General features: G+C 38.2%; 1 protein-coding gene across 1 annotated transcript in view; it reads left to right on the top strand.

Annotated features, from left to right (window-relative positions):
• LOC124720378 (histone-lysine N-methyltransferase eggless-like) overlaps window positions 1-24,339 on the top strand; it is a 414,374-nt gene that overhangs the window by 281,175 nt on the left and 108,860 nt on the right. The window contains exons 11-12 of the mRNA XM_047245705.1: window positions 18,962-19,170; window positions 23,075-23,274. Coding sequence (XP_047101661.1) covers window positions 18,962-19,170; window positions 23,075-23,274 — 409 coding nt within the window. The remainder of the gene's footprint in view (window positions 1-18,961; window positions 19,171-23,074; window positions 23,275-24,339) is intronic.

Genomic DNA, 24,339 nt, shown 5'->3' with positions numbered 1-24,339 from the left:
CATTAAAGTGAAAGGTCTTCATTTTTTGCATCTCACTGAATAGTTGGTTGGTTTTGATTGTATTAGAAATAGAAATAGAGAATTATGCAAATAACAGATATGCCTTAGACATTTGTTAATGTCTGCACAATGCTGTGGTAGTTAAATAAAGCTAATGGGGTACCTCATTTTATTACTTTGTAAACCACTATTCATGTACATTTGACACATATAATCAAAAATTTAGCCCATTCTTATAGTAGTTGGGAAAAGTAACCTTGAAAACTTTGGACTCAATACTGATTGTAGTTGATTTTGATTATTTAAATATAATCCTCCCACTTTACACTTGCACTCCTGTCCTGCTCGAACAGTATATCATTCCTAGTTAGTATGTTGTACTTGTGCGTCACCCATTACTCTCCCATAATCTGATCACCATTTTTGTGATTGCTAATAATGTAATATTTTCATTTCAGAGAATAAGCCATATATGTACCAAGTTTGCATTTGTTCAATTAGTGCACACAACCACAGCAATTCATTTCATCCTATATTCATATTTTTCTTACATGCAACACCTTAAGGACAGATTCAAGTTGTTCTGAGGGCAGCAATCATTGGTGGCATGTACCACTCAGATATTACATATGCTAGAAATTTGTGCTTTAATTTTCCGAAAAGAAATTAAAACTGAAACATAGATGTGATTGATTATAACAGATGACCGGTCCTTTCATTGTTATGTGTTGGGTTTCAAAAAATGTTGCTTTTTAACTGTGTTATGTAAGGCGCGTCCAAAAAGAAACAAGTTGGAGGCATACAGTACCTGTATATTAGAAGTATTGACCCTGGCTGTTGAGACACTTGTTCCACTGTGATACAAGGCGGTGAATGGCTGTCTCATAAAATTCCCGCAGCTGCTATGTTAACCAGTTCCACACGTACAGCTGGATGTCATCATCCACATGAGTGCAGAAAAGGGAACCAAAAATGGTTTAATCACAGGGAGAGAGATCCGGACTGTATAGAGGGTGGCTGAGAACCTCCCATTTGAATTTCTGTAGTAGTGCTGCGACTGTGTTCTCTGTACGAGACTTTGCATTGTCGTGGGGCAGAATGACCCCATGGGTGAAATTGCCTAGTCGTTTTGATTTGATCTCTTGGCAAAGGGTAGTCAAGGTTTGTGAGTAATGCTGGGCATTCTCTTTTGTCCGTACTGCAGGAAGTGAATCAGAAGGAAGGAATTTTTGGTCCCCTTAATAAAGCTCTGAGGGGCAAATGATTCACCTCGCATGTCGACATCCAGCTGTATGTTTGGAACTGGTTAACATCGCAGTCCCAGGAGTTTTATGAGACAGTCATTCATCATCTTGTGTCATAGTGCGACAAGTACCTCAACAGCCAGGGTCAATATTTCTAACATACAGGCACTGGTTTCTGTAATTATGCCTCCAGCTCATTTCTTTTTGAATGCCCCTTGTATTTGTAATTATTAATCATACTTCTAAGTCATTTGAAGTATACTGAGGGTATCCAGTTCAGCCACAGGTTGGAATAAGAGAATTTTATGTAACGTTAAACAGAAAGATTAATTTGAAAATGTAATATGTTTTGACTTATTACACAAAATACAACTGTTTATATACTGCATGATATTGTTTATTGGCACTGAAAAGTCTTTTTGCATCCATCAAGAAATCACAACAAAATATGAATATAGTAATCTTTGTGCATCTTTGTGGAATAGTAAAAAATGGAAAGCTCATTTGAGAGATAAGAAGAGTATGCTTGAAATTTGTTTTGGATTGAGTAGTGATTAGTTCGTACCCAGTAAGAATTATACTCACAGACTGCAATAGTCCACTGTTATCTTTTGTTTCCACATTATTCTCTCACACATGTAGTCACGGACCTGATCTCTATCTTATGGGTGACGTAACATGTCTCACCACTTCAACAGACCACATATTAGATCACACATGAACAACGTTAAATCCTTCTATGAATCTGTATGAGTCTGAAGCTATGCACATGTATCCTAAAGATATGCAGTACAGATACTGTGAGAGTATGCTACAGCAAGTACACTCTGTGTTATCTCCTCTACATCGTCAAGGCAAATTCACAACATGGTAGAAGGTCTTCTATTGCTTCCCATCTTTCTCTGATAGGTCTTTAAACTCAGACTCATAATCAGAATGTTACTCTTGCAGGTAAGTATTTATTATTTACAAAGATATATGGTTTATTAAAAATAAATGGTGTAAGTAGAATAAATATTACACAGATTATGTCGCAGTTCACCATAAAAACATTCAGTTATACATTTCAACACATTGTGTAATTAGTATTTATCTGAGTTTTGTTGTGATTTTGATTTGTGACATGAATGCAGATATAGATTAATTGTGATAAAGACCTATTACACCTTCGAATAAATTTTGATGACAATCATTCGGATAAAGTGTTTTTGTGACAGAAATCATGAATTATTACCTTTTCTTATTCAACAGTACTGTCTCATTCTAGTTTTGGACTTAATTAATAAATTAATAATTATCATCGGAATTAAATATGAACTGCTTAAATTCTTGCTTTTTTACATACACGGAACTTTTTTATTGGAGAGGAGAGCTGCATCCCAGTTTCATGTTTTCAAATTAGTGATGAGATCAGTGAGTATTTAGCAAGGTTAAAGGATATTAGTCACCTAGGACAAGCTGGGACTGTTACGTGTGGCATTGATGTGAGTGTGAACTTAGTGTTGTGCTATGCTGCACCACTGATGACTTTGGAGTGCAAGTTAGTAAAACCATCATGGAACTGAGCCAGGAGGTATTGAATACATACACAGTCTGCCAACATACAGAGGCAAAGTTGGTGCAGTTTCAAACATAAATGTCCCACTAGCAAACTTTGTCAGTGACACATTATGTGAAACCCTGGAAGGCTGAGTGGAGCAGCACTGACTGATCACAATATCATCACTGGAAGGAAAACCCAAGACACCACTAAAAACGTTTGTATAATTGCAATATACAACGTTAAGAATGTTAACTAGAAAGGGATGTGAAGGGTGTTTCATTGTCCAGGAACTATATTGCTGGGTGGTCATGCAGACTGTAAAGCACAAGAACTAACAGTTGCTATACATAGGGCAGTGGAGGTGTCAATATCTTTCATGAGAGGAACTTGTAGAGGTGCACCTTGTATCTTTACCAACACAACAGAAATTAAGATACTGAACAAAGAGATCTAGGAAACTCAACCAGAGAAGCATCACCCAAGAAGAATGAATCTGAGGGCTGCACACATATGGCCATGTTAAACAACATTTTAGTAAGAATTATGAAAACAAACTTGCTAATGGAGACAATTTGTGGAAACTAACTTTGCAACCAGTCCTTGGGGAATACCATACATAAGTCAGCAAGAAAATTTTATCACTAACAGTCTTGCCCCACACTCAAAAGAAAGGATGAGAAGTTAACAGAAACTTGTTGTCAGATTCCGTCCTAATAGAAACAATGCTTCCTTACAGTGCGGAACAGAGCAAGTCAAAAGATCTGCAGTTTTAAAACTGGAAAAGAAAAATCTTTTGGACTGGGCAGACTCCAAATAGGAGTAATACAAGCCTTACATGTCTTACTATATAACTATCTGTGGAAGATGTACTGTAAATGTCTCTGCTAAGGTAGTGATTATTAGTAAAAGGCAAGAGAAGTTTGTGACTATTCCTGAATACAATATACCAAATTGTTTCCTGTTTGCTCTTGGCAAGTTATTTGAAACCTGTTAATCAAAAGAATACAAGATCATACACTGGTGTGAGCCATCAGCATTGCAGATTTAGAAGTGGCAGATCAACTGAAAATTCAATAAATAAGGCAGTATCACTAACAACAGACATTTATTTTGTGTGTGCTCTTGCAGTGGGGACAGGTATTGCTAACACTATCAATAAGTTATGGCTGTCATCTTCTTTTGGCTAGTTTAGGAAGTTGAAGTATCCAGAGGCTGTTTCCATGGGAGACATGCATCTTTTATATGCCCCGGAAAGGAAATGATGGAGATCATATTGAAAGACTGTCCACAGGGATCAGTGTTTTGTCCAGAGTTTTGGGATGTAGCATTGAAGCACATACTTCAGTTGTTATTTGACAACAGTAACATAATTGGACTACTAACATTTACAGTTTACATGATGGTTGTCTTATGTGGTGACCTAAGAAGAATTATAGAAGACAGATTATAGAAGACTTCGTGAACTTCAAGGATGCTGTCAGAGTGTCAAATTGTCACTAGCACATCAAAAATCTATGTAGCTCCTGTGGAAAGTACCTTGTCAAGGTACCCTAAAATAATGTGAAACATTGTAAAATTAGTAGTAGTTCAGTAATGAGATTTGTCCAGTACTCCTAGAGGAATGCTGTAATTTCACATCTTACATAGAGGAGACAGGTAAATAATGTACAAACGCACTGCACAATATTATAAAAACCATAAATTTTGTCTTCCCTTGAAATCTATCAGGTCATGCGACAGTCAAGACTAGTATCACTTGTAGAAACTGATTGACCTGGTGCACTTTGGCTAATACTGCAGCTCTGCTATCCAGGAATGGCAAGCAGGTCTTCTCAAGGCATTCAGTCACATAACATATCAGCATGTTGCCATACTGGCAACACAGCATTGTGTACAGATGCAGATAAAGTAACTGAGGTCAGTGATGACTGAGTAAAGTGAATTTCAAGACTCTACATCAAGTTGGGACACTTTCAGAAATCTCATAAAGCAGCACTTTCAGCAGATTTTGTTCTCATCGTAATATAATCTATAGGCTGTTGGTTGTGTGTGATCATATTCGACCTATAAATTTTATGACCATTATAGGTTCAGAAATGATGACAACAGCTCACTAATTTTGATGATACTGTTCTGAATTTCTAATGGACCTGCTCTTCAGATTCCCTCCATGGTGTGCAATGCCAACACGCAAAAAACTTCACTGTAAATTAAATGCCATTAAAAAGTGTGAGCCGTACAAAGTCAGAGGGAACCATACATAAAATATCCTAGTAAATGATGTGACAGTTATCTCAACAAAAATAAGGCAAAATCATTGAGTATAAAATGACAGATGTGCAACCACCAAACTTTTACATAGGTATTTCAGTGTACTACTCATGACAAACTGTTCACATGCTTAACTCATTATTTGTGCTTATAACTTACTGATGTTGGGTTGCTCCCATGAACTTCATGATGTATATAAACCCAAAGTTGGTTTTTTACTTATGCCACTGAAAGTTAAGAGAGCATTAAATGTGACGGTCTTGTAATTTGTTGATGTCATAGTCAATACAAAATCTTTGTTGGTGTCTTCCATATAGAATGAAATCATGATGATTAAGTTGCTCAAAATAGTCACAGATAAGCCATAGTTCAGTGCATTATTAATTCAAATAACACCTGAAACCCATGATCAGTTTTGAAATATTGAGCATTCTGTGCCCATACTTCTTATTTGTGCAGATGTCCATGTGTATGATTGCCAAGTGTATTGATTAGGATCTTCTGTAAATATGGTCTATGTATTTTTCTTTATGTGGCACGTCCTGCTTTATATGATGATATCCTCACTATGGATCTGTGTAAACAATAAGTGTATCTATTAAGAAATAAAATGGAAAGGAAACCATTCACCCATAGCTGACTGATGTATGGTGCATGTTGTTGTATATTGTTGTTACAAGAGTAAAATAGCATAATATTACAATAAGTTTCAGGGTAAACAAATGTTTACAATTTGATTTGGTTCACTTCATTTTGTTTTCAACAAAATGTGATAACGTAGTAGGCAGTACAGAAAATTTTGAACTCACTCTCATTTTTGTGGTTTTGAAACAAATTTGTGGTTTTCAGATTTTGTGATTACTTTATTATCTCTTGCAGTTTTGTTTGATTCAGACATAAGAGGTGGTGGTGGTAGTGGTGGTTTTGGTGATAGTGATGGTGGTGATGATAATGATAATGTTGGATTTAGCACACTCAACAGCATGGTCATCAATGCCCTCACTGCAGATATCAGACTTGTCAGTGTTATTGGGTGCACACATAAGATCTACATACATGTAAATGTTAGGCAGTTTTCTCTCAACACCCAATGAGACACTTGTGCACATCAGTTTATTAACAAAGATTGTTATTTTTATCAAATTTTCGTTACTCATTTGGTATTTCAGTGTTCATGGAGGCGTAGTCCATCTTTGCAACCAAATTACAGGCTGTTTGTTTTTTGCCATATATGCTTCACTTATTTTATGTCTGAAACATCTTAATTGGCCACTAATACATGTTTGTTCTATGTGTATAATAAATTCATTACGCAATAATTACAAAAATGTTACTATATACCAGTGTTTTCTTGTTAGTCTTTTGCTTTTCAGGTTAGAAACAACTTCTGCAGCAAAATTTTCATAAGGTTAAATTATCATTTGGTGTTACTTACACTTTCTGATCGTGTCAAACCATATGTGTGTGTGTGTGTGTGTGTGTGTGTGTGTGTGTGTGTGTGTGTGTGTCTGTGTGTGTAAATGTCTACAATTTGTAGTATTGTCGACTTTCAGGTATTGGGCAGAGGCAGAATGGCTATTGTCATATTTCCAGCTTCTTATATTTCCATTAGATCTAGTTTTGAAATGTCTGCCTTCATGGTTCATACAACATGGCCTGCAATGAAGGTTATGATTTAATACAAATGCTGAAAGAGAAAACCAACCAAGATTTTAATTGTGATTCTTCAGTTTCTCCCAGCGTATTTGTTGCTCGAACAGTCCATGGGTATACTGCCGGTTCATAATGTCCAAAGGGCACAATATTTTGGTGATCAGACATGTCACCATCGTCAGGTGCGCTGAAGAACTGAGCTCCTGAGTACGGGCGGCAGATTTAAATCCTCTCCCCCCGCGGGGTGCTCTCTTCGCCGTCCGCACTCGCGCGCCTGTGGTCGCGAACACGTGGGTGTCATAATATGTCGTAGCGTCTATGTGCTTGCTACATCTGCCCTGGTCGCCAGTTCATACTTCTTACTGAGAGTCTTCTTAATATCATTCAATGCGAGGTCCGAAGCCTTGCTGAGATTGTAGCCACGATCTGGTTTGAGATGAATATATTTGTTTATATATACATATATATCACAATAGTATTGATCATTTCCATGTTAATTATCTTGAGGAATCCAGAAATCTCAGCTGCTACATCCCTGGCAGTAGCCTGGGGTCCAGGAAAAATTCTTACAATATTCTTCCTTCTCGTTTTGCTTGTGGTAGAGCTAGTACTTTTCCTCCATTTACAAGTTTTGTCTCTTCCCACCAACCATTCCCCAATAGAACCTGGTTGACAATTATTGTCTTCATTTTAATCTGACTCATACTCTTGTTCAGTTTCAGTGTCATGGTCACTATGGGTAATTACCTTCACTTCGTCATCAGTATCATCATCCGATATAGTGTCTGCATCTTTCATAAAATCTGGATCTTCATTCAAGAGCCATTTGAGTTCTTCATTAGTTAAACACTTTCTTGTCCTTAAATAAAAATTTATATTGAACACAGGCCATATGAATGTCATACATAAAATAACCGCTATGTTCGAAGATGTAAAAAAATTCTTACATGACCAGTCGCGCAGTGCACTGAGTGCACCAGAGGTGACAGCATTGCAGTAAATTCTCTGTTTAACAAATTCCTTAGCACTGACAATTACTGCAGTGCACATAATTTGTCAGAACAATAATTAAAGAATATGTCGAGTTTCAAAGGTCTACATTGTTGCCAACATGTTGGATATGCTGATTATATAAATTTGGCGCACTCTGTGCACAGGTGCACCTGCTCAAGGGTTAAGCAATGCATAATTGATGATTCTTCAATATGTTTGCTATTCTGTGTGTTGATTTGTGTTTGTTTGTTTTCATTCTGTTAGTCATGTCATGAGTGTTACTGCTTTGCGTTTCTGTGTTTACTGTAGTGTCTGTATTGTTCGTGGGGTTTTGTGGTGTTTGTGTTCTTTGCTTTTTTTTTCATTCTTCTGTAGTTGTGTGTTGATTTTATGGTTGAGTCTTTGTAGTATGTGAGTGGTATAACCATTGCTTTTGGATATGGGTTGTATCGTTTCTATGTAATTCTTTTTTCATAAGTTTCTTTGCCGAGTGGAATATTATTCAATCTCTGTAACATGTGTCCTCTCTCTCTCTCTCTCTCTCTCTCTCTCTCTCTCTCTCTCTCTCTCTCTCCCTCTCTCCCTCTCTCCCTCTCTCCCCTTCTCTCCCCTTCTCCCCCTCCCTCTCCCCCCTTCTCCCCCCCTTCTCCCCCCTCTCTCTCCCTCTCCCCTTCTCCCCCCTCTCTCTCCCCCCTCTCTCTCCCTCTCCCCCCTCTCTCTCCCTCTCCCCCCTCTCTCTCCCTCTCCCCCCTCTCTCTCCCTCTCCCCCCTCTCTCTCCCTCTCCCCCTCTCTCTCCCTCTCCCCCCTCTCTCTCCCTCTCCCCCCTCTCTCTCCCTCTCCCCCCTCTCTCCCCCCCTCTCCCTCCCTCTCCCCCCTCTCCCCCATCTCTCCCCCTCCCTCCCTCCCTCCTCCCCTCCCCACCCCTCCTAACCCTTTCAAATGACTTTCATGTCAGTGACATGTAAGTAAGCTTCCATTTATGCCATCACCTCATGTAACTTGTATCTTCTTCTCTCTCTCTGAAACATGAACCTTGGTCTGCATGTCTCTATGATGCACATACGCTCACTGTAGGTGTGACAGCATCAGAGGGATATCTGTGGACAGACTAGAGAAACATGATTTCTGAACAGGTACAGTAGGTTTTGCTGGTAATGGCAGTGGCAACAGTGTAGATGGTTGACTGACTTGGCCTTGTAACATTAGTCAACATGACTTTCTTGTACAGAAGATCTGCAACTCTTGTGTATGGCATACTCTTGGGTAAATATATTCCATGCATATTTTCAGCTGGGGACTGCTCAGGAAGATGATGTCATCAGCAGAAACTAAACATGTTTAGGGCTTGCTAAGGGGGTTCTAGAATTTCAAAGTGGAAGTGGATAGGTTGAATTCAGATGTAGTGGGAATTGGTTAAGTTTGATTGCAGGAAGAACAGGACTTCCGCTTAGCTCAGTAGAGTCTTATCAGCATAAAGTCAAGTGAATGACATATTAAGTATTTTCTGTTTTCTATAGCAGAAAATGGAGAAATTCTTAACATGTTGTTCAGCATGTAATGCATACTGTGGGCCCATCTGAAAAGAAACAAAATCAAGTAGTGGTATTGCAGGAGTAGATCTAATAATGGATGAAAAAGTAGGAATGCACTGATGCTACTATGAATAGCCTACTGAATGCATTATTGTAGCCAAGATAGAAACAAAGATCACACCCACTACAATAGTTAATGTTTATATTCTGATTAGTTTCAAAGATGAAAAGATGAAACTGAGATATGTAAGAGAGGCAAATATTTGTCATGAGGCTTGCATTTTGACAGTAAGAAGATAACAAGAAATAGACAAAGTAGGAGACTATGGAGTGGGGGAGAGGAATGAAAGGAGAAGCCATCTCGCTTAAGAATCATAAAATATAATTGTTTTTATGGAAGACACCTGGAAATACCAGAAGGCTTCAGATAGATTACATAATTGTAAGATCAATATTTTGAACCTTGATTTTCATTTATCAAAGAGAACTGGAAATGTCAGAAAGTTTCAGATGGAGTACATAATGGCAGTATGAATATTTTGAACCCTGATTTTAAACTGCAAAACATTTCCATGTGCAGATGTGGACTCTGATCAAAATTTATTGATTATGAAAAGCAGATTAAAAGTGAAAAAATTTCAGGTAGGTAGAAAATTAATGATATGGGACCAGGGTGTTGTTCATAGTTTCAAAGGAAGTGTTAGGCAATGTTTAACTGAAACCAGAGAAATGAATACAGCAGATATTGAATGGATAGCATGAAGGGATGAAACACTAAAAGCAGCTGATGATCAAATAGGTGAGGAGGTACAATCCACAAGAAATTCTTGGGTTACACATGAGATATTGAAACTAATTAAATAAAGGAGAAATTATAAAAATGAAATAGGCAAAAGGGAATACAGGTGTCTAAAAGTGAGACTAAGTGGTGAATGTTAAACAAGGAATGGCTAGACAAGAAATACAAGACTTGTAGAACCATACATTACTGTGGGAAATACAGATTTCACATGTAGAAAAGTTGATGTTGACACTTTAATCTACATTCAGTTTTAATAAATCTCTCTTTTTTGGAAACACTTTTCTTGCTGTTGCCTGCCTGGACTTTGTGTTCTCTCATCTTCACAGTCATGAACTATTTTGTTGCCCAAATAACAAAACACTTCTGCACTTTTAGTATCAATTCCTAATTTAATTCTATCAGTTCACCTGATTTAATTCAGCTATATTCCTTTATGACTGTTATACTTTGGTTGAGGTTTATCTTACAATCTCTTTCCATGATGATATGCTTTATGTTTGACTGATCTTTCATCTACTTTTCTGTCACTGACAAAATTGCAGTGTTATCAGCAAACCTCAAAGAGTTATATCATCTCCCAGATTTAAATTCCATTTCCAAATATTTCTCTATTTTTACTAACTGCTTGTTCAAAGTGCAGATTAAATAACTTCAAGATGCTAAATTCCTCTCTTATGTCGTCCACACCTATGCTTCCCTTCCATGTTCTTTAGTTATTAGTTGCACTCTGGTACCTGTGCAAATTACAGGTAACTTTTTGCACTCTGCAGTTTATCCTTCTTACCTTCAGAATTCCAAAGAGTACACACATGTCAATATTGTTAAAAAGCTATCTCCAAATTTACAAGTTATGTAAATGTTGGTTTCAACCTATGTCCTAATTTGAGTCATAAGTTCATTATTACTTTGTGTGTTCCTACATTTCTACAGGACCATTATTCAACTTCTGTGAAGTAGATCTCTATCAGTTCTTCAATTCTTCTTAAATATCCATGTCAGCATTTTACAATTCTAACTTATTAAACTGTTTGCTCAGTAATATACACACCTTTCAGGTTGTTCTCTTCTACAAGTAGGAGTTTTTACATTCTTCTTGAAGTCTCTGGTGTGGAGAGCTGCATGAAGCTAACTTTGGATTGGAAATGAGAAGAACAACAATAACAACAACTAGCATTTTATATGATGGCTCACTTTAACACCACACTTTCTTCTGGATATTGCAGAATCGTTATATCAACATATCACTGCTTCTTTTTATTTAAGCATCTATTGTAGCATTTACTAAACAAAAGAAACCATATAGTAAGTAATAGCTCTGGCAGAACACAAATAATTTAGAAGTAAACGAGAGCAGTAATGTTACTGTGTGTGTGTGTGTGTGTGTGTGTGTGTGTGTGTGTGTGTGTGTATTGGATGATTCTCATCAATCATCATGGTCCTGTTCCTGCAGGATCTTCTTCTGGTTTCAGCGATGTCAAAGATTTGAAGTCTTACCAGATTCCTGATATTAATGGTACTCTTGTGTAATGGTTCTATGGGAAAATCCCCACTTCATCTCTACTTGGGAGATACTGTGTCCCATCGCTCTTGCACTGACTATAACACCACATTCACTCACTTAAATCTTGATAACCTGCCATTGTAGAAGCAGTAACTGATCTAACAACTGCATCAGACACTTGGTGTGTTATATAGGCATTGCTGACTGCAGCACTATAGTCTTGCTTGTTTACATCTCCCTGTATTTGAATAGACATGTTCGTACCTGGTTCTTTGGCATTTCAGTGTACCATCTTATTTTCTGTAAATGGGGAAAACGTTGTTGTCTTCAGTCCTGAGACTGGTTTGAAGCAGCTCTCCATGCTACTCTATCCTGTGCAAGCTTCATCATCTCCCAGTACTTACTGCAACCTACATCCTTCTGAATCTGCTTGGTGTATTCATCTCTTGGTCTCCCTGTGTGATTTTTACCCTCCACGCTGCCCTCCAATGCTAAATTTGTAATCCCTTGATGCCTCAGAACATGTCCTACCAACTGGTCCCCTCCTCATTAGTTATGTGATCTACCCATCTAATCTTCAGCATTCTTCTGTAGCACCACATTTCGAAAGCTTCTATTCTCTTCTTGTCTAAACTATTTATTGTCCATGTTTCACTTCCATACATGGCTACACTCCATACAAATACTTTCAGAAACGACTTCCTCACGCTTAAATCTATACTAGATGTAAACAAATTTCTTTTCTTCAGAAACACTTTCCTTGCCATTGCCAGTCTAAATTTTATATCCTCTCTACTTTGACCATCATCAGTTATTTTGCTCCCCAAATAGCAAAACTCGTTTACTACTTTAAGTGTCTCATTTCCTAATCTAATTCCCTCAGCATTCGACTGCATTCCATTATCCTTGTTTTGCTTTTGTTGATGTTCATCTTATATCCTCCTTTCAAGACACTGTCTATTCCGTTCAACTGCTCTTCCAAATCCTTTGCTGTCTCTGAGATAATTCCAATGTCATCGGCGAACCTCAACGTTTTTATTTCTTCTCCATGGATTTTAATACCTACTGCGAATTTTTCTTTTGTTTCCTTTACTGCTTGCTCAATATACAGATTGAGTAACATCGGGGACAGGCTACAACCTGCCTCACTCCCTTCCCAACCGCTGCTTCCCTTTCATGCCCCTTGACTCTTATAACTGCCATCTGGTTTCTGTACAAATTGTAAATAGCCTTTCGCTCCCTGTATTTTACCCCTGCCACCTTTAGAATTTGAAAGAGAAAATAATAACTAGAAAAAAGTAATTGAAAAATAATAACTGGAAAAAAGTTACTTGCTTTACTGTATTGTTGCACTTTTATATTGTTAGATGGCTGGTTTCAGCACCATGTTCAACCAGCAGCTCACTTACCTAAGTAGATGTGTCATATAATAACCAAAATAGGGGTGTGGATACAGGCTACAGCAAATACTTTTCTATTTGGGATAACATTGATCCCTAGTAGTATATTAGGAATATATAATAGTAGTTGATCCAAACAGTTTACATTGATGAGTGTTTATCATACATTAAGTTATAAAATAGTGCAAAAGGTTGAAAGGAGGCACAGAGGCACTTGAAGGCAGTGAAAGAGTCTTCATCTCTATTTATTCTCAGGAAGCCAGTTAGATATGCGCAGCAGATGGTGGCTTGGGCATCTTGTATCGATTTTGATGGAAGTTTTCACAGATTTCGAGGTCTGCAAATAGTTTTGCACCAATATGAGATGAGGCAGGAAGCAATATGTTGTTTTGATCTTTGTTTAACATATTTTCTCAGAATTTTAGAAATAAGACTCTTCATGATGCACAACACTTATATGTTAATTTCAACTTTGGAATTAATTTAGAATCTCTGTGATACTCTGGTTGGCAGATTCAACCTGTGATTAAACATTATATGCTGCACTTTCTTGTGTAATTACATTTCATTATGCTTGTTGCAGTGTATCTGTTTACCACCTTTCTTTCATACACCTAGTTTTCTGTTGTCATTTAATTTCACATTATTTATGTACAAATTTGTATGATTGTAACTATCCACCCCTGATGTAATCAAAAAATACTGGACCTTTGCGTTTAATTTTCCTCAATACATTATGCTGGATTGTATCAAAATTTGGCTACCAGCATGTGTTCCACGTGTCAAGCCTCTGTAAGTTGAACTGCATTTCACTACGATTTCTTGGTCGTCTTTGTTCTGTTCGTATGATACAAACATGTGCAAATTGATTCGCAAAGTAAGGATGAACTGCCACATGGTAGAATCAAATATTAAAGAATTTTCTTTATTTCAATCAGTGAGTGTGAAGTCATTTGAGTGTGATTGCAGGAGAGCTCAGAATTCCAAGAATGATAACTCAAAAGTTTAGTTGAAATGTGTATGATAGAAAATACTGTGTGGCTAATTTATTCCACACAACTTTATTTCTTTAAAAGTTGATGTAACTTCTAATTTTGTGTTTGAGTCACAGCAGTTTGCGTGCACAGCCTGCTGGTTGCGCACACTGTTGGAACTAATCAATATGTGGAACAGAGTGCTAGGCTTCACTGGCCACTTGTGTATTGCCACTTGCATTGTACTTTGTTTTCCACCTGTGTGTATTGTTTGAGCAATAAATTACAGCATTCTGTGGTTAGAACACTTTTTGACAACAAGTATGATATTTCAACTCCATGTGTTCCACTTCAGTCATTAGTCCTTTGAATTCATTTCCATGTAGGCAGTACTTAAATCTCTCCTCAAGCAATAGCAGGTGCAGACAGTTGCTACTTTGGCACAACCTGTGGCCCCACCAACAACAAATCCACCACTTTTCCTTGAGTAAGACAATCATCACTGGTGACAGTCAAAAAAGCTACTGCTAAATTTAAGCCTCTACAGTGGTTTTAAAAAATCAGTGAATGTACAGTCAGTCAGTGATGTCTTGTCCTGATGAGGTTTTAGCAAAATTATCGAGAGTCATTATTTTGTGAAGACTGACTTGGCAGAGGCATATTTACACCTTCCAGTTATCAGCAGCCCATTGGAGTTTTGTCGACACCAATGTTTGCCATTCAGTGTGGCAAGTGCACCAACTATTTTTCAACATTTTTTAGAAAAATTTATTCCATCATCTATTTAGGTGACATAGTAGTGTTTGGTGCTTCTACAGAGGAACATTTGCAAAACATACATGCTCTGCTTTCTGCTTTATAGTCTGCAGGGTTGAAGTGCAATTTGGACAAGACATGGTTTTTTCAGCCATATAATATTTATGTGGGTTTTGAAGTCTCGTGTGCTGGCATTAAACCATTGCATGAGCATATTGATACTAATCCTGTGTTGTGGCACCCCATGTCCATCAAGGAATTACAGGCATTTTTAGACAAAATTCCGTACTACCACAAATTTGTGCAGGATGCTGCTACTATGGCACAACCACTCCATGCATTATTATGTAAAGATGTTTGTTTCCAATGGTCGCTTGCTTCTGACTTAGCATTCAAGTTAATGAAATCCAAACTGCAGTCAACCCCTTGTTTGGTCACTTTTCAGCCAGGCCAGCACCTTGTCGTTAGTGAAGGACATTTCTCAATTTGGCCTTGGTGCTGTCCTTGCTTGCAAGTATGCAGACAGTTCTGAATGCCCTATTGCACATGCCTCTAGATCCTTAAATTCAGCTAGCCAGTGTTATTCTCAGACACAGAAAGAGACTTTGACATCACGTACATTCTAAAAAAGTTCATGTTTTTCTATACGGGTCCAAGTTTCACCTGATTATAGGTCACAAACCACTGGCTTCTCTTTTGAAATCTTGCTGGACAAAGCTGCACATCACTTACAGTTGTGGATTCTTTTCCTGCTACGATACAATTTGAGATACATTTTCAGTCTACGGTGCGACATGCAAATGCTGGTGCCTTATCACGACTGCCAATTGGCCCAGATCCAGAGTTTGACAAAGAGGAATTTTACTTTGTTTTCATTTAGATGTGGGAGCTCAAAATTTTGTTGGTGGTTTCCCTATTACTAGTATGAAAATTGCAGCTGCAATACCCACAGATCTTGTTTTAAGTAAAGTTGTTTCTTTAGTGCAACATGGCTGTCCAGACAAACCTGTGGGCCATGCTTCTCATTCTTTAAGAAATTATTTTGCATCTCAAAATCATCTTTCTGTTTGGGAGCAAGTGCTGCTGTCGGCTACAGAGGAGACAACTCCTCGGGTTGTCATCCTGTCCACCCGTCAGCCTGAGGTCATGTGTTTCTTGCATGTGATCCATTGGACCATGTCACATACAAAAACGTAAGCATTGAGACACGTTTCTGGGCCAGGTATGGATTGGGAAGTAGTGCGAGTTGTGGCGACCTGTCCACAGTGTGGCACCCGTCGGGCAGCTCCCCCCTCTTCTTTGTCACTGTGACTGGATCCACAGGATGCTCGGGAATGAATTCGCACAGATTTTATGGGACCTGTTTTGAATTTCTACTGGCATTGTAATTGATTCTAATTCTAAGTTTTCGTATGTTTTGTATTGTCTGTCTTCTTCAACAATTTCTACTTTGCCAGAATTTTTTGCAACGGAAGACTTCTGTACACACTATTTACCAACAGTGGCACCCCGTTCAGATCACAAGGATTTGAAGATAATGTCACGGCTTCTTCTTTCCGTCATGAATTGAACTGGGGAGCAACACGACTAGTACAAACATGTAAGAGTGAGATGAAAAAATACGTTTTGGATGTGTCACCATAAGTAACTCATGACTGGTTCCTCATTAGAGTCCAACAGACTTGTTGGAGAGTTGTCAGCCCCAGACTCTGCTGCATCTGGTTTGGCCAATCCCGTGCCATCTGCCGGCATCAGTGCTGCAATGCTTTCTGCCTGGCACAGCTGTTTAGGCCGCCAGCTGAAATGACTGTCGGTGGCAATCAAGAGTACCCGTGGCCGACACCTCTGCATGTCAGCATAACTGATGTGAGGGCACTACGACGCATTGACCGGCTACGACCTAGTGCGACAGGTACGATTCCCCTGCCCCCACATCCTCTGTCTGCGTGGCTGTCTCCTTTGACACGACTGGCGCCTTCACCTTTCAGCTGCAACTGCCGATGTTTTCACCACTGTGTGCTCTGCTGTGGGTGCCCCCTTCAACTGTCAGGGGCTGAGGTGTGACCCCAGCTCCTGTGCTGTCACAGCTGATGCCTCAACTGCTGCCACCTCTGCCTCCACCACAACCTCCTTCCCTGGAGTTTGACTCAGACTTGGAAATGGATGCTGTACCAGTGTCACCTGTCCTACTATATGGCCTCTCTCAAGGGGATGGATGCTGCACCTGTCTGCACTGCCACCACTTCTGGCCCTATGCATCGACGGCACTGCATTGTGAGTCAACAACGTCTGTCGCCCACAGAAGAAATGGACTTGGGGACAGTGTTCAGCCCTTTGCAGAGAAGAGAAGTGGAGTAACTATCAATTTTGTGTGTGTGCCACTACATAGTTCGCAAGTAAAGTTTGTGCTTCATTTGGCCCCTAGAGGCCACTCGGTCTGCTAATATGACAGCTTGCTGATTGTGCCCCGTGTGGGATCTAATGGGCATATAATGCAGCATGCAAGGTCTGCTGGGCTCCTGGTGTATTGCCAATTGTATTGTACCTTGTCTTCCATGTGTGTGTACTGTTCGAGCAATAAATTACAGTGTTCCAGAGTTAGAACAACAACATCAACAACAACAACAACCACAACAACAACAACAACAACAACTATATACCCGCTACAATGTCACCAAAGTATCACATGAATTCAGTTATTTCTATCAAATTGTTATTATAAGTGACCTGTCAGGATGAGGCTTTTATCAAGTGTGGAACATAAAACAACAAAATAACTAATGTTTGTGACTGGTGACCTGCAACCAGAAAAAGAGCAACTGAGTAAAACCAATACTAAGGTCTAACTTTTAACATTTTTTTATAAACACAAGTGATCCATTAAGGTTTTGTCCACTGTGTTTGTTCATTAGTTCCGGGATGTAATGGTACATATGTGTGGCAGATATGATGACTCCCACCAAAACCGTGGACTGACCGATCGACATTGTGTCCTGTATGCTATCAGATTTAGGCTAATGTGCATACCTGCAGTAATAAGAATCTGTCTTCATTACTTTGAAGTGTGTAATAAACATGTACAATTAGTACTTACCATTTATTGCTTTTTTTTTTTATTAGCAACAGTGGTACATGTCCATTAAGATATGTTAGTAACACTCCTGCTCTCTGTGACATTGAAACATAGACAGTTTTTATTCTATGTAAGTTGCCTTTTGTTTTTCCACATTTTTCTATGATAGGTAAAGTGAAAGAAGGGAGCCGGCATACACAATTTCTCTGCGAGCTCATGACTAACTCAAAAATAAGTATGTGGGCTAAATGAAATATCTATTATTATATTATTATGGCAAAAGGGCTTCTGATGCTGATCAAAGCAGTGATACAGAATTTTAGTGCATTTTTTGATGGATAGAGCATGTAAGCACTCTCTTTGGTCTCCATTTTAGTGTTAGACTTTCCTTTTTTTTTTTTCCACTGCTGAAGTTGAATCTCAAACGTGCATTCTATTAACAGATAATAAAATCAAGCTATTGTGTGCCACTTGAAGAGAATTTTATCAGAATAGCTTTCAGAAAGATCCAGTGATTGCAATCCTTTTCTGTAATCATTGGTTTTATGTTGGAGCACCGAAAGCAGTATTTCTCCAATGTCTTTCACTTTTTACTGTTCCCAAAACTATCACCTGCTAACCAGGAGATTTAAGTGTATCATTGCATTGTTGCATCAGTCAGTGCTGAGTCTCATCACTCTTTGCTTCTGCCATCACATAGGCTAAAGGACATTCATTATAACCATTCTGGCACACCTAGGGATTAATTGTACTTGAAAGTCTTAATGTGTAAAAAGCTTTGCAAATCGTTATCAAAGGATAAACAGCTCTGTCGAATATCCGTGTTATTTACTGTATAGTAGTGCATTTGATAAGAAACATTGTATATTACTGTTAAATTTGAGAATAAATTACTTTTAACATAGTAAATTCATCTTTACCTTAATCCATCTTATTTTTAAAAATGCAAGTGAAAGTAAACAATGGAAATATCACTCTGTGTTGTTGAAGTCTCCAAATTTTATGCCAGTAAATAGATATTTGTTGTAAAAATATTGTGCTGTCATTGACTAAACCCAGGACACTCCTGAGGCTAATACTTTTAAGGGAATATCTATGATATGTTTATGTAACTCTTGTTTGTCATTATCAGAAGTGATGGTTAGGCTATTTCATAGTGATTTTATTAAGGCTGTATACTGTCATGCTTGCTACATGTGATAGTATGTTTTGTTTTAGACGTTGTACACAGTGGAGTTCCAGAATTCTAAAAACAACGCAAAGAAAATAAAAAAAGTTTCAAGCTTTCAGCTAGCTTATACCAAGGTGCAAGATTTTCGTTTTTCTGTTGGACATCGCATTATCTCTATTTTCCGGGATGGAATTTCAGATGAAGAGTATTATCCTGGTGTGATTGCAGAACCACCAAAGTCCATAAATAATTACAGGTGAGTTTCATTGATTAATGGGTGTAAGATTATTTCATGGCAGAATCAATTTGTGATTTTTATTAATTGTGCCTCAAATTTTAAAAATACAAGAGAGGTTCATGGATAAAATGTTTCTTAACAGTGGAAGGTGTTGTTGTATATTCATACGTGTACAATATTAGTAATGGAAAATACAAGATGGAAAATAATATTTATCTTCTCTCTTGTAGGTCTTTTTCATTGGAGTTCCATGAGGTACCTTTGTAATTCACACCTTCCACAACTGCACTTAATAGTTTATCTTATAAGCACTTATCTCTTAATGCTTCAAATTCTCATGTTAAAAAAACGAAAAGAATTTACAGGTACCAAAAGTAGTTATTAATGGGCAGATACTAAAAAGTGTGTAAAATCCTTAGAGCATTCAGATGTATGACAAACTGAGGTGGCACGAGCACCTAGACAACTTAAGCAAAAATTTCTTTCTACATCTACATCTATATCCCACAAATCATAGTGAGTGGTAGATGGCATTTTGTGTCCTCCTCTTTTTCCTGTTCCAGTACTGAATGGGTCTCTGGAAGAATGATTGTTGGTAGCCTCTATGTGAGCTCAGACCTCTCAAATTTTACCTCCATGTTTTTTGCAAGATGTACACAGGAGGAAGCAATGTATCGGTTAACTCATAGAGGAACGTACACTCTTGGAACTTTAACAGTAAAACAGTAAATCATGCCATTGTGTGTCTTACAGTATCACCAGGACACTTTTGTGCTTACTAAATGAACCTGTAACAAATGCGTTGAATCTTCTGTACTTCCTCTATCAATCCTATCTACTACAGATCCAAGGCTGACAAGCAGTATGTTATGTTCATGACTAAGCGTGATATTTTTACATTATATATATATTGTACTGTATGTGTAGTGATCTTCCTGGTACTGGGCTGTCCATATGCAGTGTGAAGCAATTTGTTACATTGATGAAAAACATTGTAAAAATTTGAAAATGTAAGATCCAATGATAACAACATAGTTCAGTTGAAACAAGTCCTCCAGTAAAATGCATTTTTCTTTTTAGCAATCTTGACTTGTGAAGTTTCCTTCAATTACCATTCATAAAACACACACACACACACACACACACACACACACACACACACACACCATAAGTGGACGGAACTTCATTATGCTTCTTTTGTTTCCTATCATACACTTAATTTTTATTTAGGTATTTCCATACAAACTTTGATAAAATACTGTTCAAAGAAACTCCTATCTTTCTTTCACAATTCTTACTCCATGTAGAATTTCCAGCCTGAACAGTATAAATGTTTTTTTTCTTTGTTCTGTCTTTTTATTTCTTTTCTTTTAATGAAAACACTCTCCTTGCACACTGTATTTCCTGTTGAGACAAAAAAATTATGGGAGGCTGATAGATTTCTGCCATCAACCAGTATTAGTTTTATTATCTTCTCTAAGCCCAGAATCATTTTCCTGCCTGTTGCATATCTCAGTTTTATGAGCATTGCTCTTGTCATCACACAATACTAAGAACTTATAGCCATATTTATATACTTTGCCTTTCATACGTATTTTTCTGTGATGTTTTGCTTCTTTTTATACACTGATGAGCCACCATGAGACTGAATGCAGCTGATGGCTTTGTAGACACTGTGAAGAAAATGTATAAGTGGAGCAGAGACAAACTGGGAATCATCATAATGATAATAAAGTGTGAAATCAGGGCAGTGCACTGAGAATGGGCAATAACAATTTGAATTAAGACACATAGCTCCTCAGGGCATAGAGGCAGTGTTTAAGGGCAGGCAGGCACATTTAAAAGTAGACTGTAGGGTTTTCAGCTGTGCCTAAGTGCTGCTCAGCACATCCCATATGTGATGAGGAGCTGTCTGTCTTACTTAATTCATATTGCTATTCTTATTCTGTTCCATATTTTCCATTGTTTGCTGAATGACAGATTGTAATGGGTCAGTACCTGGGAATGAGCATATCAGACATGGCAAAAGTGGTTGGCTGCTTACATACTACTGCCATGAGTTTGTATGGAAAGTTGTTGAAGGACAAGGTGATGGATGTCCGCATCTCATCGCAGAATGTGGGAGCCAGAGGCTGGCCCACTCTGTAGAGCAGTGGCCTTTTGTTGCAGACCTGATGACGGTACAATGCTAGCACAGTAACAAGTGCTTTATAGCATACTATTATGTCCATAGTGTCAAATGCTGGGCTCCACAACAGATGGCCCCTGTGTGTTGCTGTGACATCATCAATTAAGATTACAGTGGACACACGGTCATTGATATTGGTCTGTGGATCAAAGGAAATATATCATCTGGTGGAATGAATCATGTTTCTTGTTACACCAGATGAATGGTTGTGTCCAGATATTCTGTCATCCAGGTAGACAGCTCCTCTAAACATGCACAGTCCCATGGTTGCAAGCTTATGGAGGCAGTAGCATGCTGTGCTATGTGGTACATTCACCTGCTCTTCCATGGTGGACTCGTGGTAATGGTGAAAAACAGCACATCCGATGTGGACTAATTAAACAGTATTGCAAAACTGTGTGTGTGTGTGTGTGTGTGTGTGTGTGTGTGTGTGTGTGTGTGTGTGTGTGTATGAGAGAGAGAGAGAGAGAGAGAGAGAGAGAGAGAGAGAGAGAGAGAATTAAAACTTGGTTGGCAAGGTTTTGCAGTCGGGGTGTGAGCAAGCAGCCTCAGCGCTCTGAACAATGTGTTTAGAAATATTGTCATGTTGGAGCTACAGGAGTTTTTTGCAGTCATTCCTCCTCTTCTGTTTGATTACAGGGCATGGGTTTTGTTAGATTTTAGTAATACTTCATGTTAATGGCCTGTCCCTTTCTTGCACGGTGAATCGGAATGATACTTCGGCAGCTTATAAAGACACCATCAGCTTCCTGAAAGGGGACTGCAGCCTTGGCTTGTTTGGTGTAGGGAACCTGTGTGTCTCCATTGTTCGTGCCTTTCATTTCTGGGTTGTAGTAGTGAACAAAAAATTCATCCTTTGTGATCATTATTGAAAAACATGGTCAATTCTTCTGTTGGAGACTACGTATTGTGTTTACTTCCTTCATCTCATTCTGAACTGATGTGCAGATTTACCAACATATGAGGTGTGAATTTCCATCAGATTCATGGGAATTTAGTTTATTTTCACTGTGAGAAGCACGCAAGAGTGCCCACAGTTTAATGACACCTATCTTTCTCCCTCATCTCTTGCTCACAAAAACATTATGTAACATTTTATGTTCAATAAATCAGTTTGAAACACAGTATTTCACATGAGATCATATAAATAGGAAATATTGGTGCACACATTTGCTGATGTGCAATATTCTCAAATAAATTCACATACATTGATGTATATACCAAATTTTGCTACTCTTTGGCAACAAAGTGCACATAAAAACACACTTCAGTACTACCATCTTATCCGCTTCATAATTAATTACTGTGAGCCAAAAATACCATGTGAACTGTATCAAAGATATGGCGTGGCAATGTTGAACAATTTGTCAGCAGTTTGTTTAAACTGTCTGCAATATAAAATCTTTGCACATTTCTGAAGCAGACCATGAAGCATCTTTTACTGTTCTGTCCAACACTCTCCACCCCCTGCCTCTACTTGTTTCGTGTTGAAAGAAAAAAATGTGAGAATCTGAATATGAAAGAAATTAATCACAATGAGACAAAATTATTATAAGTTTAGTGTGTGGATTAAATGAAATATTGTAATTTACATCCATTTTAGCTACTGGTTAGTAGGAAATAGCAAAGTTTGTATAGATTTGGAAAAAAATTTCAAAAATGCACTTATTGATTGCCTGATGATGCAGACGTATTGTCATAGAAGCGGTCTTGTTTAATTGTACCAATTTACAGGTATCTAATATTTTTTGATAATGGTGGCTGTCAGTATGTGAAACATGAAGATATACGTCTTGTTGTGGAAAGTTCTCCAAGTGTGTGGGAAGATGTTCATATGGAGATTCAAGATTTTGTTAAGAATTATCTGGAGAAGTACCCAGAGAGAGCTTTGCTTAAGGTGCAAGGAGGACAGTATGTCAGTACTGAGTGGAATGGTAAGTAATCCTGAGGTGGTCTAATAACTGGTATGCAATCAGCAATATTTTTATCTCTTGATGTTGTTATTATTGTTGTTACTACTACTACTACTACTACCACTACTACTACTACTACTACCAGCACCACCACCACCACCACCATTACTTCTAACAACTAAAAGACGTGACCCTAACATACCCTATAAGTCCAGAAAGCTTTGAGATTCGGTTAATAAAAAACAAATAAAAGATGATAGTGGTTGTAATGCTTTAGATGTTCTACATAGTCTACCCCACTTTTGAGACCAAGTGGGGTAGAGCAGTGGTTGGCACACTGTTCCCACATCTGCCCATCTTCATTCACATTTTCTGTGATTTCCTTGGATCACTTAACCCAAATACGGGGATGGTTCCATCAAAAGGACATGGCCACTTTCTTCTGCATCCACACATATATTCTGTAAGCCACCTGACAGTGTGTGGCAGCGGGTACCATGTACTACTAGTCATTCCCTCCCCTGTTCCACTTGCAAATAGAGTGAGGAAAAAGTGACTGTATGTATGCCTCCGTAGGAGTTCTAATTTCTTCTATCTTATTTTCACAGTCCTTACATGCAGGGTATGTTGGCGGTAGTAGAATTGTTCATCAGTCAGCTTCAAATGCTAGTTCTCTAAAGTTTCTTAATAGTGTTCCCCAAAAAGAATGTCGCCTTTCCTCCAGGGATGGTAAGGATCCCAAACAGCAGATAGTACTCAAGAGTAGGTTGCACCATTGTCCTATATGCAGTCTCTTTTACAGGTGAACCACTCTTTCCTAAAATTCTCCCAATAAACCAAAGTCGACCGTGCACCTTCCCTACTGCAGTTCTCACATGATTGTTCCATTTTGTACTGCTTTGCAACATTACAACTGTGCCAAACTGGATGCTGCTAATACTGTATCCAAACATTACAGGTTTGTTCTTCATACCCATCCACATTAATTTACATTTTCCCACATTTAGAACTAGCAACTATTCATCACAATAACTAGACGTTTTGTGTAAGTCATCTTATATCTACCTACAGTCACTCAACTTTCAC

Source organism: Schistocerca piceifrons, chromosome 11, assembly GCF_021461385.2.
Source record: "Schistocerca piceifrons isolate TAMUIC-IGC-003096 chromosome 11, iqSchPice1.1, whole genome shotgun sequence".
NCBI classification, from domain to species: Eukaryota; Metazoa; Arthropoda; class Insecta; order Orthoptera; family Acrididae; genus Schistocerca; species Schistocerca piceifrons.
The sequence above is the reverse complement of the archived record's forward strand: the minus strand, read 5'-3'. Positions and strand labels throughout refer to the sequence as shown.